We start from the raw sequence: 19,706 nt of genomic DNA, 5'->3' as shown, positions 1-19,706 counted from the left end.
TAACAGGGTGAGAATTCCTGTAGCTGAAAGATTCTCATGTGCTTCTGATTACGTAATGAAAATAATTTTACAGAGGAATGAACAGGAACAACTTTGAGCCAATGGGAGAATCAAAGGGGCTTGAAAGTCAGCACTTTCCCTGAATTTCTTTCAAATTCTTTCCTTCCAAATTTTTATTGTTTCTAAATATTAGAAATTAAAGTAAGATCTTAGTTAATACACCCCACGTGTGGGGCTGGTACTCTGGTTTTATCTTGTGGAGTCTCAGTATTTTTAAGAGACTGGAGATGGGTCTTCAAGGGGAGAACTAAAGGTAGGAGGGCTAGGGATTCCACTTAGACCTTTTATTCCAGATCTTATCTTTTAGTGATCTAATTCATGGCTGTGTAATACTGCGCTCTGCAGAGAGACTTTTCTCCTCCTCCTGCCTTCTTTCAGAGTTCATCTATGGATGTGCAGAAGGAATTGCTGAATGGAAAGTTGGAAAACCCTAAAAGGATGGAAGCATGGTATTTCCCCATCCAGGGGATACAGCCTGTAGTATAAAATCCTGGATTGCGGGGTTCCTTCTGAGGATTTGCTTGCCCTGAGTTGCGTTAGGGGTGCTAAATAAGGCAGGCATAATCACATTTTTATGATGCTGGTTTTAATCTGTTTTGAGAGGATCCCTGTGCTGTGAGGCCTGACTTGACCTAAGATCGTGGGTTTTTAATGAGGTGATTTCTGCTCACCCGGACTCCTTTGGAATAGCCAGCCACGAGGTGAAAAGCTCTGCATCCAGGTATCATTAAGGTCCCTTCTAACCCAAGCCATTCTATGATTCCGTGATGATCTCTGGGGCCATGCAGACCCCTGCAGTACCTCTTCCTGCAGGAGTGTTAGGGGAAGGTTAGCAAATACTCTGGTTAATGTTCGAGCACAGGAAGAAAAAATAAAGGGCGGGTAGGGGGCAGGGGGAGAGAGAGAATCCCAACAAGCTCTCCTAGGGCAGTACCTTCTGTGCTTCCTATCCCCATCCTTCCCAAGTCAGGTATGGGCAAGTTCTCTTCAGTGTAGTGCACTACGATCTCTTCCAGTCTCCTGCCGCTTCCTTTCCAATCTATGGGGATGATTTCCTCCCTGAGGAAATGCTTCCATTCAGATGCTTTAGCTAGTTTTCAGAAAGGCTGGTAGTTTAATTTGTTATGGCTATAGTGAGTTTTAATCGATTTGTTAACGTGCATGTTTTCAGTTATGTTTAACTTATTGCAACTGCTGCTAAGGTTTTAGCCTCACTATTTTGGAAGCTGGAGGGGGCAATAATAGCAGAATCTTTAATGTCGATGTGTAATATTTATAGATACCTGTAGATGGTGATATGCTCCACTGCATGACTTGGCAGTGCTGGATCCCACTAGATCCCCATCCACCTGAACAGGAGAATTGTCAGGCTGGATCAGTTGCACTTGGTATTCTTCTTATTTTTCTGACCCTTGAAATTCCTTCTCATGTCCAAAGCATCTTGGCCTCATCTTGGATAGCATAAGTTGTGGGTGGCCTTGTCCTGACGCTCAGTAACTTGTACACGTGTTAGTCTCTTACAGTATGCCAGTGGGTACAGTACATGCAGTGGGTACAGTATGCATGTGGGTACAGCTTAAGGTAAGATCCAAGTTGTGTGGAGCTTACCCACTTTAAACCCCCTACCCCCAGGTGAGTTTGTGTGCATACCTGTTCCCAAAAGCCAGGTTCTGCCTGGGATCCTAGAATCTCCTGGCAAACACAGGCAGCCAGCCCTAATGACTGTGCGTGCTGCTTCCCTCTCCAGGAGAGGGTTTACAGCTTTCTGGAGAGAAGTGATGGGTGATGGTGAGCTTAGTGGTGGTAATGAGCTGTACCTCAGTTCTCATACACGATTTCACGGTTGTTCTGTCCTGATCTGAATTATACCTTTTCCTGGCAGTGTGAGTGGAGGCCACCATACCTTGTCTTAGTATTTAGATATATCGGTGGATGAAGATGCATTGATGTAGAAGTAAACAGCAGCATTTCTTGGGGTTGATGAGGAAGGCCGTGCATCCAGTGTCACACAGCAAACCTGCCGCAGAGCCAGCAACAAAACCGTTTGTCTTGGAGCTTCGATCTAATCACTAAGCTGGACTCACAGCACGGAAGGCAGCCAACCAGCCCCAGACGCAGTAGTGCAGCTCCCTCTGTGTGTGGCTCAGCCACTGCCTCCTGCTCCCTTGTTTATGGCTGTAATTTCCGTGTCCTTTGGAGAGGACGCTGACGACCAACAACTGCCGATGCTTCTGCATTTGTGGCAGCGAAACTTCAGCTGAGCCCCTGACCTGAAGAAAACCCGGACTATTTGCTTTCCCCAGGCATTTGTTGCTGGTGCCGCGGTGCGGAGGCCGGAGGGAGGGCTGCAGTGGAGCAGTTCTGTGGAGCCTGGCAGTGGTGTCCGGAGCTTCCTTAGGCACCTCTGCAGCCCGGCTGGAAGAGAAGCCTCTCGCCTCCCTCCCAGCAGGGCTTGGCAGGAGCCGGGAAGCAGACGGGAGCACAGACCCGAGGGGTGCCCGGCGCCGTCCTTCCGCAGCAGGGCTGGCTTTGCAGCGTAGCGCAGGCAGCTCCCGTGCCAAGCCGGTGGACCCCCACCCACGGACAGGCGTGAGGCCACGTGTGCGTGGCGGTGACCCCCCCCCGGCTTTTCTCCATCGACTCCAATCGCAGGCGGCCAGGAAGTGAGATCACGGCTCGGGCGGTTTAAGGGAGGCTGGGGCCCGCAGGCCCCCAGCAGAGCCGGGACAGGACCGGGGCACCCGGCCCAGCGCCATGGGCCAGGGCGGGCTCCCGGCTCTCCTGGGGCTGGCCTGCTGCCTGCTGCTGCTGGGGGGCTCGAGGGGCCTGGGCGGCCGAGGGACGACGCGGTGGCCGTGGGAAGAGGAGCAGGGCCCCGTGGCAGAGGGGGAGCCGTGGGGCGGGGCGAGGTACGAAGCCGTCAAGAAGCATTTGGGAGCTGTGGGCGCTCTCTCCAAGCGGTATTGGCAGTACCTGGCATGCAAAGTGTGGCAGGAGGGCTGTCAAGAGGAGGAGGAGGAGGAAGTGTCCAGTCCCAGCCCAGGTAAGCACCTTCCTCCTTTCTCTCCCGTGCCCCAGAAGCAGCAAGGTCCGTCACCTTGCTTCGCCCCGCTCCTGTGGACGCTGCCTTTCCCGAGGGTCACTCCCTGCCCTGGCACCTCCCTCCCCCGCAGCACGCCCTGGGTTGCCCGGACGTGTCGTGCTTTCCCTGCTGTGTCTCACTGTGCCCTCCCGAGCCGGCCGCTGCCCCCTTACTCCCCTCCGCGCAGCTGGGCTGCTGGTGGGCAGTGTCCGAGTCCCTGCGCGCAGGAGGAGGGCTGCCATGAGCCGGGCCCCGCTGAGCGTCCACACCAAGCCCAGAAAAGACGCTTGCCGGAACACCTCTGCTCAGATTGCTGCCCTTTCCAGGCTGGGGCCTGCCTCTGGTGGGACAGGATTACCTGGAGATCCTCTCTGCCTGGTACTGCAGCTTCAGCGAGTGCTGCCAGACAGGAGACTGCAGGGTAGTCAACAATATCACAGGTAGGTGCTGTGCTGGACGTGGGAGAGCCCAGGCAGCGCTTGTCTGCTGCCTCTCCCTCGTCTCTTGCTGATTGTTTGTGGGTTTTCATTAAAAACAAAACAAAACAGTGTATTTTGTCAAGGGCTGTGGGGTGAGTAAAGGGCATTGCTGAGCAGGGGCTGAGCTGGTGGGGGGCCGAGGGCTTGAGATAAATCCTGGTTCCCGTTATTCATTTGTAGTTCTGAGACTGCGAGAGGGTTTGTTCCTTACCGTACAGCATTATCTGCCCCAGTTTGCCATGAGCCCTGCCTTCGTCTGGTAGCTCTCAGGCATGCACAGTGGGATCCAAACCGGCCCAACATCCAACCCCAGGTCAGGAAGGTACACAGAGACCTGCAGGTAAAACCTGCACTGGTGTCTGCATTTTGCTGGTCCTTAGACTTCTGGTATCCATAACCTCCGCTGGGAGCTCATGAGGGTCTTTGGATTCAAGTGCTCCCTGCAACTGTCAAATACCTCCTCTGCTTCCCAAAGGAAAAAAGGAGTCAGTGGAATATCTGCATCTTTTTGTGGCCAGTGGCGGATGCAGGCAGGGTACCAGCAGCCTGTCTCATTGACCCTGGGGGGGGGGGTATAACACCACTTCAGCCTCCTCTCAGGCAGCCCCACCAGCGGGGCTGGGTGGGCCTCATGCCCTGCTGCATTTTCTCCTCTTATTCCCACCTGCAGCAGCAGCAGCAGCTGGGCTTGCAATTCCAGGCTGAGCTTTTGCTCTCTCTTTCCTTCAGGGCTAGCAGCAGACCTCAACGGGCAGCTCCATGGGCAGCACTTGGCCAAGGAAGTGGTCATCCAGGCAGTGCAAGGGTTCGTGCAGACCCCACAGCCAGAGAAGGCTCTGGTCCTCTCCTTCCATGGTTGGTCTGGCACAGGCAAGAACTTTGTGGCTCGGATGGTGGCCAGTCACCTGTACCGGGATGGGCTGAAGAGCGAGTGTGTCAGGCTGTTCATCTCGCTCTTCCACTTCCCCCATCACATGTATGTAGATTCATACAAGGTGAGAACCAACAACACTGTGCTGCTGTGGGATGGCCCAGTGTTCTGGGTCTGGCTGGGATGGAGTTAATTTTCTTCACAGCAGCCTGTAATGGAACTGTGTTTTTGGATTTATGAGTGAAACAGTGTTGATCACACACCAGTGAGCAGTGCTTGCACAGCCTCAAAGCCTTCTCCTCCCAGTCTGGCCCCCACATTCAGTTGGTTGGGAGTGCACAAGGAGTTGGGAGGGGTCATGCCAGGCAGCTGACCCCAACTGACCAAAGGGATGCTCCATGCTATTTACTGTGGTGCTCAGCAATGAAAACTGAACAGAGGAGGTTTTGGGGTAGGAAGCCAGTGCTCGGAGACTGGCTGGGCATCAGTCTGTTTGTGGTAGGTGTGAGTGGATGCCTTTGCATCACTTGCTTTGATTTCTTTCTTTCTTCTTCCTCTTTCCTTCGCTTACTAAACTATCTTGACTCACTTTTTCTCTTACTTTTGCTCTTCCTATTCTTTGCCCTGGCTGGCTGGATGGGAGGGAATGAGCAAGTGGCTGCCAGCCGGGGTTAACCCATGACATTGCGGCTTAGCCCCTGCATAGTGCTCCGGTGGCACTGACTACTGCTGGGCTTCTCATGCTCCTCCCTGCTGCTCTGCAGGCTCAGCTGAAGAATCAGATCAGTGAGACTGTGCAGCGCTGCAAGCAGCCCCTGTTCATCTTCGATGAGGCAGAGAAACTTCATTTCAGCCTCCTGGATGCCATCAAGCCCTTCATGGCTCACTACGACAAGAGCAAGGTGGATGACAGGAGACCCATCTTCCTGTTCCTCAGGTGATTTCTGGGCCCCCAAAGGGATGGGAAGGATCAAAGGGATGGAGTTTATCCCCTGAGGTGTATGATATGAGCGGCTCAGACTGCAAGAGAGGGGAAAAAATGTCTAGAAAAAGGCAGTTGCCTCCATGGTCAATTTTGCTTACTGATGCTGGGCATCCTCCCTGAGTATTTTCAGGGGCATCTGCAGAAGGAGCTAACGTCTGGCTTAGCTGGGACGCCTAATCCTGTGTCTAGGCTTTGAGACAAGGAGCCAGTGAGAGTCGGAGCTAGCACGGTGTCACCCTGCACAGCTCAGCAGGGAGATCACATACTCCAGGGAGCAAAGCAGATCTTGATGGGAAGGTCTTGTGCAATGTGGCACTGTTAGTTGGGAGCAGGACGTGGGGAGCTCCCACTGCGTGGCTGTGGCTGCAGGCTGAGGTGGCATTGGTTTGCTGTGCTGTGAGGACTGATCTGGCATCAGTTCATCCTGTGGTTTAGTTGGTCCCTTACCCATCCAGAGGGAGAAAGGACTTTGGCGTGTGCACAGCCCAGTGCTGTCCCTGACCCAGGCCTCGGTGGGATGCTTCATGAGGGAGAAGTGGGACATCTCAAAACCGGGATGTGAGGAAGGCATGTGCCTGAAGTAGGCAGTGGGAAATGCCAGGAGAGACAAGTATCTTGGGCCCCCTTCAATTGAGGAGTTAGAGCCTTTAGCTTGGCCTTGGCAAGAGGCATTCCCACGGGTGGACAGAGCATTTGCTTTCAGTCTCCCACTATCCAAGCAAATGTTCTTATCTCCAGGTTTGGTGGTTCCCAGGAAGCTTCTCTGCCCATGGAGGACCTGTGTATGTGCCCAATGCTTGTAGACCTGACCGTATTTCAGTCCTACCTGTGTGGGCCTCCCGGCAGGAGCCATGGTGGAGCAGACAGATTCTTCCTTGTTGCTCAGGGCAGGGTGGATGTGGTGCTGGCTGTGCTCAGCTGACCTTGTGTCCTACCTGGCAAGCCATGCAGGTGGGGGGTGACATCAGCCCCTTTGTGCCACCAAGCAGAGCGGAGCAGGGTGCCTTGCACAGCAGCAGTGTGTAATCCTGGGGAGGTTTCATCACACCCGGTGGCAGTGTGACACAGACCTCCTGTAGGAGGGCTGGCTCTGCCCCAGGGCTCCTTTGGACGCTGGCCTGGTCCTGCAGCTTTGGCCAGGTTTAGGGGATAAGGGGGGATTGGCTGCCTGTCCTCAGTCAAAAGAGGCTGTGCTTCTCTTATGGGATGTGGGAGTAGGATCGGTATAAGCTGTCTTCCCCCCCTAACAAGGCAGCAGGGGTTGGGAAACAGTGGTGGATTTTAATGTTGCCTCCCCTCCATTTGGGGAATGGGTCCAGAGCCTCTGACATGAGAGAAAAGACTGGTGCAAGGTCTGTCCCAGTGCCTGTCTGCCTCCCACCCATACCAGTTCTGCAGTCAGCTGGTTCCAGTATTGCCAGCTTACTGCAGGTGGGATGCTGGGGCTGTTGCCTGGCCTGTTGCAAACCTCTCACCAGCACTCGGGGGGCTGCCTGCCCTTGATCTGCTTTCCAGGGTGAGGAACTGCTCTGGGAACCTCAGTGGCTGTCAGGACCTCCACTCCTGCTCTTGCGGGGGGGTTGGACTAGATGATCTTTTGAGGTCCCTTCCAACCCTTGGGATTCTGTGATTCTGTGATCCCCACCGTGCAGCTGCCACCACAGTGTGTGTCCAAAGCAGTCCTCACGCGGGAACTGCTTTGTCCCTCACGCAGGGGGTGCTTTGCCAAGTCCTGGTTGCCACTTGAATCCCTGCCCTGGACTTTCCCTTCTAGTGAGGCTCCCACCACGTGCTCTGCCTTCTAACTTGGGCTTTCAATGGTGGCTCGTTGAGGGTTTGGTGTGCAGCCAAGTGTTATCTGCGAGGTCGATGGCATCGCAGCCAGGACACGGGACTGACAGAGATGGAGGATTCTACTGGCTCCTGGGCCCACCCTGGGAGAGGAAGCAGGTGCCCCAGGCTGTGAGCTGGCAGGATGGAAGACAGCTGTACAGATGCCTGTAGAAAGGGGCAATTTGGGAAGAAACTTGGCTCCTCCATGTGCTAGTATTTCAGATGCCGATCCTACACAGCAAATCCTTCATTGCTAAGAGAACTGCTGAGGCCTGTCTGCAGGTGAGGCTGTTGGCAGCTCTCAGCAGCTCATCTTGGAGGGGACATGGTTGAATGACTTCCCTCCTGCGTCCGCAGCAATCTCGGTGGCAACACCATCAATGAGGTAGCCCTGGACTTCTGGCGAGCTGGCCGGGCACGGGAGGAGATCTCCATGGAGCTCCTGGAGCAGCGGCTGCGGCTGGAGCTGCAGGAGCCTGCAGGTAAGAGCCAGGCTCGCTTGTGGGATGCTGTGGGTAGGTATGCTGCCTGCAAACCTGCCCCTCTGCCCTGGCTTGGGGCCTTGCTTACACAGTCCCATCCACCTTGTGCTGCACAAGTGTGCATGCTCTATTTCCAGCACCCCACTCCAGGGTTACTTGTGGCATGAGCCCCTTCCCTCATCCACATGACCACAGCCCCACTCATGAGGCACATGAGGAAGGAGCTGTGTGTCCTTTTTATTACCTACTTCAGCCCTGAAAATGGTTGGTTGTGAATGGCAGCCTAACACTGTACAGGAGTATCAAGGTTTCTCTAGGGATTCAGGCTTCTTTTGGCCTGAGGTGGGCAAGCCGTGATGTCTTTCTCTATTCAGACTAAATGCTGAACAGCTCTTTACAAGTGGGTGTCTCTCTCCCAAAACATACGGATGAGCCAGGACAGTCCCCGCCAAGAGACAAGCCTGACCTTGCAGAGAGATGACAGCTCCCAGGTGAAGCTTCTGAAGTTTGTTTGTCTTGTTTTGCTACAGAGAATGGTTATGCCCACAGCCACCTCCTCAAAGAGAACCTCATTGATTTCTTCGTGCCATTCCTGCCCCTGGAGTACCACCACGTGAAGCTCTGCGCGCGGGATGCTTTCCTGGCCAGGGGACTTCCATACACAGAGGCGGCCCTCGATGAAGTGGCCAGGATGATGGTGTTTGTGCCCAAAGAGGAGAAGCTTTTCTCTGCACAGGGCTGCAAATCTGTATCCCAGCGCATCAATTACTTCCTTCCTTGAACCCCAGGTGGGATTACACCAGTGGTGAAGGTGGTTCTGCACTCTAGAGCTGCTCTCTTGCACAAGGTCAGGCAGGCAGGTTACCCAGCCGTGCCCTCGCACAGGGATACGCGCTTAACCCCGTTACTCAGAGGGCTGTTTGCAGGGAAGGAGACGCCCCCCGCCCAGCCTTACTCTTGGGGCACCAGGTCAGCCTGCACTTGGCTGCATCTCAAGTCTCTCCAGTGTTTAAGTCCCTTCTTTTAGCAGGTTGTAGCCTGAAGTGGTGATGTGGTTGTGTTGACAGATGCTATGCTTTATGGGAGTGGGGATGTCCAAGTCCTTGATTTGTTACTATGTGATGAAGGCAGATCTTGGAAAGACTGGTCCCATTGGGACAGTGTAGCAAAAGCCATGTCCTCACCCTGCCTCCAGTTTTCTCTGTCACTTTACAAGATTGGACAGAACCGTTCCGCTTGAGTATTTTTCTCTGTTGCTCTCCTGCACTCAAAAGGTTTCTGCTGCTCAGGGACACGCGTGCCAGGATCATGGTTTGTTCAGGGAGGCCCCTGCATTGAGAAAATGACAATTATCTCCTCTGGCGATGTCAAATCCATAGCCTCTCCCTTTGGAGTGTTGCCCTCTCACTGGACTCTTCTGTGGTATGGAAGCAGCCGCAGGGATGAGGTGACCTTCTGCTGAAATTATTTTTCTAAGCAATTTGGTGAAGAGCCTATTTGCCTGCCTGCAAAATGAAAAAGGGGAGACTAATTCCCTTTTCAAGGGCAAAGGGCAGTTGATGATGGTGGCTGAAGGAACGGGCTGCAGCTGAATTTGGGTTTTGAGGGATGCAGTAAGCTTGGGGGTCTTTCAGGATGATGCATCTGTGGTTTTTTGGCTGATATCAGCATTACTGCACTAAGGGTGTGTTTGCTGTCTGGGTACTTGCCAGGTGATAAGTATGTTGCAGCAGGACCAAAAAATTTCAACAGTCTTATGAGAATCACTGTGACCTCTAGGTCCAAACTCCCTTCCAACAGAGCTGTGCTGGGTGATGAGGTGAGACGGCACACACCAAGGACGGGGCTTAGCGCCCTGGACACCCTGCGTGCAGACCTTTGGTCTATTTTAAGCTTTGAACCTCCCTGCAGTGCCAGTGATGAGCAGCACGACCTCTGGGAAAAGATTGACCAGACACACTTACTAGTCCTGCAGACTTTGAGTTCGTGTGTCCCTCTGGGCACGCTGGCTCTGTTACCTAACGAGGCTTCATAGTCCAAGGCAGGAAGATGAGCCAGCTGCTCAGCTGATGCAAAGTTAGTTTAAACTTACCTGTTGTCTCTGGACTGGACCTTAGGGCCCGTGCCAGCATGCACTGTTATCAGGCATTTCTGAGACCTGATTTATGGTCGATCTCTTAATCACAAGTGTCAAGCCTAAAGCTTCAGCCTGGAAACATCAGAGGCAGAGGCAGGTGGGGAAGGGAGGACACAGCCCCACAGAAGGACACAACTCAGTTTGTGTTTTATAACATGGACAGAAAGTTGAGGAAGTTGTTAGCTGGAGTTAGTTGCTTAGAAGACTGTCTAAGCCAGGATCACCTAGGATTATTTTTCAGCTGCCCAGGTTAGGCCGGTGCTGCTTGGAGGGGAAGGAAGTCTCTCGGGCAGCTGCTTCACCAGTGCAGGGCTGGCATGAAGCTGGCCTGTTGAGCAGTTCTTACTCCATTACTGGTGGTATTGCTAATGGGGGCAGCTCTCACACTTGACCACACAAGGCCCTGCCCTCTGCCAGGTCAGGCAGGGATGTTTCAGAGGTAAGCAATTATGTACCCAATAGTGAGACCCACTCTCCTCTGACCACTCCATGGCAACACTAAGCTTGACTTTACAGGCATAAATAAAGCTACTGCTTTTCTTTGCAATCTGGTAGAATTAAGCTATCTTCTCTTTTCTACCCAAACCAACAAACTTCAAATATTACAGAATCACAGAATCCCAAGGGTTGGAAGGGACCTCAAAAGATCATCTAGTCCAACCCCCCCACAAGAGCAGGGTAACCTACAGTACATCACACAGGAACTTGTCCAGGCGGGCCTTGAATACCTCCAGTGTAGGAGACTCCACAACCCCCCTGGGCAACCTGTTCCAGTGCTCTGTCACTCTTACAGTAAAGAAGTTCTTCCTGATGTTAACGTGGAACTTCCTATGCTCCAGTTTACACCCATTGCCCCTTGTCCTATCACTGGATATCACTGAAAAAAGCCTAGCTCCATCATCCTGACACCTACCCTTTACATATTTGTAAACATTGATGAGGTCACCCCTCAGTCTCCTCTTCTCCAAGCTAAAGAGACCCAGCTCCCTCAGCCTCTCCTCATAAGGGAGATGTTCCACTCCCTTAATCATCTTTGTGGCTCTGCGCTGGACTCCTTCAAGCAATTCCCTGTCCTTCTTGAACAGAGGGGCCCAGAACTGGACGCAATATTCCAGATGCGGCCTCACCAAGGCTGAGTAGAGGGGGAGGAGAACCTCTCTTGACCTACTAACCACTCCCTTTCTAATGCACCCTAAGATGCCATTTGCCTTCTTGGCCACAAGAGCACATTGCTGGCTCATGGTCATCCTCCTATCCACCAGGATCCCCAGGTCCCTTTCCCCTTCGCTACTTTCCAGCAGGTCACCCCCCAACCTGTACTGGTCCATGGGGTTGTTCTTCCCCAGACGCAAGACTCTACACTTGCCCTTGTTGAATTTCATCAAGTTTCTCCCCGCCCAACTCTCCAGCCTGTCCAGGTCTCGCTGAATGGCAGCACAGCCTTCTGGTGTGTCAGCCACTCCTCCCAGTTTTGTGTCATCAGCGAACTTGCTGAGGGTGCACTCAGTTCCCTCATCCAGGTCATTGATGAAAATATTAAACAGCACCGGTCCCAGCACCGACCCCTGAGGGACTCCACTAGTCACAGACCTCCAGCTAGATTCTGCGCCATTGACCACAACTCTCTGCCTTCTTCCTTTCAACCAGTTCTCGATCCACCTCACTACTTGATCGTCAAGCCCACACTTCTTTAGCTTATCTACGAGGATGCTGTGGGAGACAGTATCAAATGCCTTACTGAAATCAAGAAAAACTACATCTACCGCTCTACCATCATCCCTCCACCTAGTCACTTCCTCATAGAAGGCTATAAGGTTGGTCATACATGACTTCCCCCTCATAAAACCATGTTGGCTGTTCTTAATGACCCCCTCATCCTTGATATGCCTAGTGATGGAGTCAAGAATAAGTTGTTCCATCACCTTTCCAGGGATGGAGGTAAGGCTGACCGGTCTATAATTACCCGGGTCCTCCTTCTTGCCCTTCTTATAGATTGGTGTGACCTTTGCCATCCGCCAATCCTCAGGCACCTCGCCTGTTTCCCACGACTTACCAAAGATGATGGAGAGTGGCCTAGCAATGACCTCCGCCAGCTCCCTCAGCACCCGTGGGTGCATTCCATCCGGACCCATCGATTTACAGATATCCAGATTGCATAGCTGATCCCTAACCCAATCCTCATCTACCAAAGCAAACTCCTCCTTTGTCCTGACTCCTTCTGGGGCTATAGAAATCCAGGGCCCTCGGGGAGAGTCTGCAGGAGTAAAGACAGAGGCAAAGAAGGCATTCAGCACCTCTGCCTTCTTTATATCCTCTGTCTCCAGGGCACCCACTTCGTTCAGCAGTGGGCCTATATTGCCTCTTGTGTTAGTTTTATTTGCTATGTATTTGAAGAAGCCCTTTCTATTGTCTTTAATATTCCTTAGCAAAAACATGGGGTTTTGCCAATAAAATATTGCAACCTTTATTTAAAACAAAATGCAAATTGGCAAAACTTTGTGGAACGACAGGCAAAGAGGCCCTTCAAAGGGCCTTATTTACATCAAGTTTAACACTGTTCGCAGTTCACAGTCAGACGATAGTGAGAGAATTAAATTAGAAAAACAACCAAAATATATTACAATAACAATAAAAACAAAAAACAGTTGACAACACTGGTAGAGTGATCGGTGATTAACGTGTTTCATTTTAACCCATTCCTGCCCTCAATGAGTTCACTACTGATGCAAACAGCGTGCAGAGCCCGCTGGGCTCTACCTCCCATGCACAACAGACACAGTTGAAGAATGACCTCCTTTGGTACAGACATTTCTTATCATGTGTAGATATTGTCAGTAAGCCAGGTGTCCCGTAACCTCTTACTTTCCACCACCAGGGAACAGGCTGAAGGTTTGTTCTACGCTACAGGCAAGCAGAGCACAACCCCAGTGCCCACCTGAGCCAGACGGTGCCACATCTGCTGAAGCAGGAGGCTTCCAAGCATGCTGTAGTCACGACCCTTGGGTTCTCCTGCCAGCCACGGATTAGGAGTAGGGCTCAGTGTTTTTTACAAGAGAACATAGCAGCCTGTTCTGTTTGCAGAAACAGTCTTCTAGATTCATTAGTGCTTGTCACAGCTGCTGGTGCCCAAGAGCACCCACAAGCACTATGCAGAGTGCCTCAGCTGCTAGGAAAGCCTTAGATAAATGGAACAGGCTCTAAGGTCTGGATTTCCCTACGCTATGACTGCACAGCGTAGCCCATCCTGCCTGCTCTTGCACTCACAGCCTTTCAAGGAGGGCTGCTCTGTTACTGCAGCAGTTCTGGTGCAGGTGCTGTCCCATGCTATGGGGTTTAGTTCCCCCTGCCCACAGAGAGCAGTGTGCCATAAAACTCTTGCATAAGCACACCTGATGTGATGTCAACACACGTGTGTGACTGTCTCACTGACACAAGGCCAGTGGTGCTCAGGAGAGATGTCCTGTATGAGGACAGCAACAGGCAGCCTTCCTCTTTCCCACTGTGTTCTGCATCAGCAGCAATGCTCCATTCAATTCTGTTTCCCCAGTGGCTAAATTTGATGCAGTCCCAAGACCTAGACTCTTAATTCAGCTTCACCTCTGTCCGCACGAAAGACAATGATTATACTGAAGTGTTGCTGTCAGTCGGACAGCCAAGTGCACCGCTTCTGGGGTTAAAAAGGGTGTACAGTGCAGGAAGAAAAGAGAATTGCACCTGTGAGTTGGCCAATTCCCCACAGTAGCTACAAAGAGAAAGTGCCCCACGTCAACTCACTCGTGTGAGCGCATGCTTTGTGCTTGGCATTTACCAGGCTCTACGTACTGCCATCCCCTCTTGCAGAGAAGACTAAACTCTAGCCTGTTCTAGTGCAAGTGAGAGAGGCCGGCTGCAATCACATCCTCACCCCACAAGGCCTTCTGACAGTGGTGAGGAAAGGAAACACAACAGGAGTTTATGCCTTGTCCCATACCCCGACCAGTAGAAGCAGAGCAAGAAGTGCTCTATGCTGGCACAAATACCAGGGCTTCACTATCCCTACGTTACTTTGAACGTACTGTACAAGGCTGAAACCAGCAGAGAAGCTGCCACTGTAGAGACCTTTTAAGGCCAAAAGCCAAACCTAGCAAAAGGGAGATGGAACTTTAACAATTTTAGGTGAGTGGCTGTGGAAGGAAGAAAAACTGAACGATAATTTACAGCAGAACCAGCTTTCCAGATACCATCCTGCTGCTATCCTGCCAGAGGGCAAGGGGGAAATTCCAGTTTGGGAATAAAACACTGTTAGGCAGCAGAAGCAGCAGCAATTCTACAGCCTCCTATTTAGGGGAAATAACTCTAGTGTCAAGTCAGCACTATCTCTGCCACCATCTACCCACCTGATGTAAGACAACAGGTAAGAACAGAGGGGTTTTTCCACCACAGGAGGGATCAGAACTGAATGGGGCTCTGTGACACACAGAGGTTGTGGAGTCTCCATCCTTGGAGATACTCAAAAGCTGTCAGGATGTGGTCCTGGGCAGGTGGCTCCTGCTGGAGGAGGGGCCTGGGCAGGGGTCCCTTACAGCCTCAGCTGCTCTGTGACTGTAAAAGCAGAGGCTGCTTCAGCTGTGTTACTGCCTACTGCCCAGTGCCACTGCCCATCACCTCTGCTGTGGGGAGAAGAAACCGGGTGGCATCTGAAAGGAAGTGGGGATGACCAGTGGAGGGGAACAGCCCTTCCTTGGGGCACAGTTAGTTTCTTCAGAAAGGGCTGACAGAGGGTGGTTTTAGAAGCTAGACATTCCAGGAATTGTTTCCTATTCTATCATTTTTGCTGGAGGAAGACTGTCATTCAGGGAAAAAAACCCAAAAGCTTCGTTCAAAATACTAATCAGAACTGGACTAACAGCCTTAAAATGTTCTGGTTAAAATACCTTTCCCCTGAGAATCACTTCAGTTTCAGTCTGTTCGTCCTAGGCTGAGTAGTAGTACAATGATGAAACCATGCGATTGTCTGCCAGGGCAAACAAGACTTGCCCTTCTGCCCCGAAGAAAGCTCCCATACTTGTTAAATCCTCTTGATTGTTTGAAAGGCCATGTGAAGCAATATCATAAGCTGCCTTCCCTTTGCAGGTCACCTTTCCAAAGACAACCAGTTTGGTGTGCAGCAATGCACACCTTCAGTAAAGATGACGGAAAGAGATAAGGTAAACCACAAAAGCCCTCAGTAAAGTCTACATGATAACGGTTTGGTACTCTGCCTTACAGGTGAGCATTGCTGCAAAAGGCCCTGGTGCAGCCCCCCCCTGCCTACTAAAGGTCCTACTGCAGAACTAGACAGCAGGTTTTGTTGGGTAGGCTTGGTACTGACTGTATGTCAGGACAAGTAACCCACGCTGTACTTTGATTTGTCTCCACTTAGGTACCAGCTCACAGGAGTAAAACTGAGATGTTCAGTCACTTAATGCCTTAATGTCAGCTGGGGTGGAGGAGTTGCCTTTTCCTTCTCCCCTCACCATTTCACTTACTTGAACAGAGAAGCTCACGTGGTCCTTTTTGCCTCACATACTGTTCCACCGGGGTGCATTCATGCATTGTGACACAACTTCACTTACCACAGACCAGTGATAAAATGAGGATTCTCAGACATCATTTCTAAAGATTGTTCAGGCCCCTGTCTCACTATGTTCCATGGAAAGAACAAGGACACTCACTGAGGCAGCCCAGCCTACTTCCAAGCACCAACACAGCAATGATCCTAGACAGAAGTGGAAGTGCCCATCTTGTAAATTCACACCTGTGCCCCAGCTCAACTCTAAATGCTCAAACTACAAGCAGCACAGTCACACTTTAAAAACAAGTTAAAAAAGCGTTTTAGCAAAAAAGATTTTAAGGTGCAAAGCAAGCGAGATCCTCTATCATCACCAACAGTGTGAAGTGAGCAGCAGCAGCATGCAGGGTAATGTGTATTTGGAGCCAGCTATCAGGCCCATTTTCCATTTCTCACAAATCAAATTAGTTGAAGTCTTCCCACTTGCCAGTACATTTACATCTCAGGGAGTTGTGCGTATAGGCAGAAGACCAGATTTTGATGCCACAACAGTCTACAACTAGCACTAGGACCAAGGAAGACAACTTCAACCACACAACTGCATTCATTGCTAGTAGGCATCAAACATCAGAAACCATAACCCAGTGGAAGCACTCCGAGGCAAAACCATTAACATTTGTTGTCGCATCTCAAGCAGGGGAGTGTGGAGTTTATGTGCATGTTCCCTTTGCCACAGTATAAGATTCTGATCTAGCCTTTAAAATACAGGAAGAAATAAAAAAGGCGGCTATGATTCTCCTCTGCACTGCCATACACAGTCACCTTCATATGCCAGGAAGCTGGAAGCCTGCAAGACCAGGAAGCACTACAACAGATCTCAGGAAGCCCTCAGTATGAAGCGTTAGGCCAAGATAAGGGACAGATCCAGAGAACCCTGCAGCAGTGAGGGTGTGTAATGGGCAGGCCAAGCTGTACTTCCTGGCTCTCCAGCTGGCTCTGCAGCACTGTGACCACTAAAGGAATGTGGAGAACAGCTAGGGGTGGCAGAAGCTCTGCCTTACCTACTATGGGTCCTCAAGGTGATGAAACTATATTGGGGAGTCAACCTGGTAACAAGATAGATAGAAACAACCTAGAGCTTAAAAAAACCAAACCAAACAAAAACCACCCACCCCAATAACTGGCAAGTTGTGCAAGAGCCCCAGACTACTCACAAATGACTATCAAGCAGCACTGGTGTGAGACCACTAGAAATAAGTATCAACTGAGTCAAGGCTGTGTGGTGGGGAAGGGGGTATTCCAGTGGTAAGTCTGCCCAGTATCCCTGATGCTTCCAATACAACGCAGATGAGAACATGTGGTGGATGAGGTGGACAGGAGGAAAAAGGGATAGTTTAATATATTAACTAATTTTGCAGTTCTCATTACAGCAGCAACAGTGCTGTGGAAGTAAGCCATCTGGGCTAGTGCATCCACCTCCAGCAGCTCTGAATACTGTCAGTGCATTAGACCTTTCTCCCAACTGCATGTAACGTCCCTCTTGACGGCTACTCCAGCTCAGACTGCTCGGCACTTGGTACTAACAGAGCCCCAGTGCCTTTACTTTGCCGTGTCAGGAGACCAAAGCATACTTTGGCACAGACAGGGGAGGATCTGTACAGCCAAGTGGCCTGCAGCCACTCCAGTACTCCAGCTATCGCACATCAATTCATCCTTTCCAGAGCTAGAACCTGCCATTGATACTCCTGCCTCTCCAAGGGAGAAGCAAGGAGCTTCCTTCCCTTGCCATACCAAGCAGATCAGCCTGACTAGGTAGGGACAAACACATGATGTTTTGCCCCTTACAGCTTTAATCTACCCTCTCCATCCCCATTTTTTGAGATGAACCTGTAAACGTGAGGAGAACTCAGTGATCTGAGGTACTTCACATACTCAAGTATCAGTCTTTCCTTTTGAAAGCATCAGTACAGAAAAAAAGTCCCCCCCCTCCCCATGTGTATTTCTCTTACCCAGATTGACAGTAGCTACCTTTGCACCACATCGCTGATTTCTTGGACACATGACAATAAGTTATTAAGGACAGGGTTTGCCCCAGGGACGCTAGCAGCTGCTGAAGAAACCTGCAGCTCCTGCAGGCTGAGTTCCAGTTTGCTCACGGCTTCCCGGAAGGCAAATTTGTTGCGCGTATGCGGGATGCAGTCCACGTAGCCTGAGCAGTAATCCAACAGCTGGTGCCCTGTGTCCACCAGCTGGCTGTTTGGCGTTGGCTCGGCGATGGCACTCGAAAGAAGATCCGCGCACTCCAGCAGTGCTTCCTTGCTGATTTTGTCTGCGGAGATTTTCTCAGCTGCCTGTTTGGTCTTTCTCAGCGCTACTTTTGTGCCGGCCGTGCCATTGGCCAGTTTCACTGGGGAGGTGGAAGACGATGACAGAGGCACTTGAGGGGGAGGCACCACAGGCCTCCCAGATTTTCCACCAACAGGTGCTGCTGCTGCTGCCTTCTTACTCCCTTCACTTGATTCCAGTCCGTGCTGCGCTCCCGCCACATTGCTCAGCTCTTCTGCTGCATCTGAGCAGGCAGCTGGCTGTTGCAGGAGCCTCATCACTGGTGGTGGAGGTGGAGCACACTTTGGTTTTACCCGTCTGGGCCGGTCCCTGTCGCCAGAAGAAGTGACCTGATGCTCAGATAAGAGCTTAAATTTATTACCCTGAGAGTCTGTGCCAATGAGCTGCACATCTGCTGGAGTGTGTTTTAGAGTGGGTGAGATTAGGACTGGCACTTTGTGGTTATGAGTGGTTGGAAGTATTGCTGCAGCCTTTACTGGAGATGACCACCCTGGTCTCTCACCATCCTCAAGGGCCCCTTGCCGTGGGCCACTGTTTTTTTCCTTGCCCTTAGGAGCTGCTGCTAGCCCTGGACCCTCCTTGTCTTCCGATGCCGAGGGGTTTCGGAAAGGGAGTGCTGTGGCACCCCTCGGCAAGAGTTTTGCTTTTGGTCTCTCTCTGGTCATAGCAGGGCCTTCTTCAAACCTTTTGGGAAGCAGGTCATTGCCCCTCCCCGTGCTCTCATCAGGCTGAGAGGAGGTGGACACTGTCCGTTCCAGCTGGAGTTTTGACCTCTGGGAATTTCTGGGAAGGGTCATTGCCATCCTATCCTGCTCTGGAAGCCCTGAGGACATGGAAGATGTAGAGTTTGACCTTGGAAAAGGTTTTGAAGGTTCTTCATTGCCAGTGGGTTTTCCTGCTCGTAAACCCAGTGTCTTTTTAATCAAGCGTGGTGTAAAGAAACCAGTGATGCCCGACCACCCACCACCAGTGCTTACGCCCCCACCACTGCTGGTACCAGTGCCATCATCGTTGTAGAAGGTCCTCTGCACAAAGCCCCCACCATAGCACTTAGGTGGTGCTAAGCTTGCGTCCTGCTGCGTGGGAGCAAAAGAGAATCCATCCACATGCTGCAAGGAAGCAACAGATGAAAAGTTACCCGTCAGCTCATATTTCTTATGTGGCTGATTCTCCATCTCCCGGAAGGAACTGCTGCGTTTGGGAGGTGTGGGAGCATTCCTCTTCTTCATAAAGGAGCTGAAGAAGCCACCTTTTCTGTCCCTGGTGAAAGTAGTCTCTTTGGCATCCTCCAACAGGCTGCTGGGTGACTTGTCCCTCTGCTTGCGAGGCAGTGCAGGAGACCCACTTGCTGGCTGTGTGCTTCTGATAAAACCTAGACAGAAGGAACAAGTGTGAATCTGCAAAATCAATTCCCATTTTCACCTCCCTATCCTGCAGTGCACTTTATGGGCCTGGCACATTCAGCTGCCCAGATTCTGCAGGTTCTGCTTAGAGACAGGTTGAGAGGAAATTAATACTTTTATTTTTGTGCAAGGGTGGTGATTTTTTTACTTTTATCCCACTTCTGCATGCATGCATTGTCTCTTGTCTAAAATGAGGAGGCCACTTAGGAGAAAGGTCAGGAAAAGAAAGACAGAGTTTCTTATTCCCTTCCTGTATTTTTTTTCTCCTTCCCCAAATACCGCGAGTATAAAACAAAATCTGTTGCTGCATTGTCAACCTTAGCTTTGAAGCTGTCACTTAAAAAAAAGCAGCAAAACTAAATTCTAAAGAAATACAGTGGGATTTACTAAAAGAACATTGAACAAGCTGTAGTGTTTTCTATTTGCTAGTGAATAACTGGTCTGACGAGATGGCCGAGCCAATAGCCCTGATGACACAGCAGTACAGAGCATCTTGCC

The 19,706-nt window shown here is 51.2% G+C and overlaps 2 protein-coding genes across 3 annotated transcripts in view; one reads left to right on the top strand and one right to left on the bottom strand.

The window, feature by feature from the left end:
* Positions 1–2,733: 2,733 nt before the first annotated feature.
* TOR3A (torsin family 3 member A) lies at positions 2,734–10,476 on the top strand. Its single transcript, XM_065674092.1, has 6 exons — positions 2,734–3,103; positions 3,469–3,582; positions 4,351–4,616; positions 5,257–5,429; positions 7,668–7,792; positions 8,323–10,476. The coding sequence occupies exons 1-6, from the start codon at positions 2,815–2,817 to the stop codon at positions 8,571–8,573; spliced, it is 1,218 nt and encodes a 405-aa protein (XP_065530164.1). The 5' UTR covers positions 2,734–2,814; the 3' UTR covers positions 8,574–10,476.
* A 1,901-nt stretch (positions 10,477–12,377) lies between these two features.
* ABL2 (ABL proto-oncogene 2, non-receptor tyrosine kinase) overlaps positions 12,378–19,706 on the bottom strand; it is a 50,084-nt gene continuing 42,755 nt past the window's right edge. The window contains exons 11-12 of one of the 2 annotated variants that reach the window (XM_065674091.1): positions 18,944–19,177; positions 12,378–18,628 (exon numbers count right to left, since the gene is read on the bottom strand). In XM_065674091.1, coding sequence (XP_065530163.1) covers positions 17,484–18,628; positions 18,944–19,177 — 1,379 coding nt within the window. In that variant the 3' untranslated portion in view covers positions 12,378–17,483. Of the gene's footprint in view, positions 19,178–19,706 lie in introns of both variants that reach the window. The other variant, XM_065674090.1, reaches the window with a different exon arrangement.

Source organism: Lathamus discolor, chromosome 3, assembly GCF_037157495.1.
Source record: "Lathamus discolor isolate bLatDis1 chromosome 3, bLatDis1.hap1, whole genome shotgun sequence".
Taxonomy (NCBI): Eukaryota; Metazoa; Chordata; class Aves; order Psittaciformes; family Psittacidae; genus Lathamus; species Lathamus discolor.
This window is presented reverse-complemented; position numbering and strand designations above follow the sequence as displayed.

What these genes read in the sequence shown, in the direction of transcription:
- TOR3A (XM_065674092.1), top strand. Translation starts at nt 2,815, where the DNA reads ATGGGCCAGGGCGGGCTCCCGGCTCTCCTGGGGCTGGCCTGCTGCCTG. An exon ending in CCCATCTTCCTGTTCCTCAG is followed by an intron (nt 5,430 to 7,667) that starts GTGATTTCTGGG and finishes CTGCGTCCGCAG; the next exon opens with CAATCTCGGTGGCAACACCA. An exon ending in GGAGCTGCAGGAGCCTGCAG is followed by an intron (nt 7,793 to 8,322) that starts GTAAGAGCCAGG and finishes GTTTTGCTACAG; the next exon opens with AGAATGGTTATGCCCACAGC.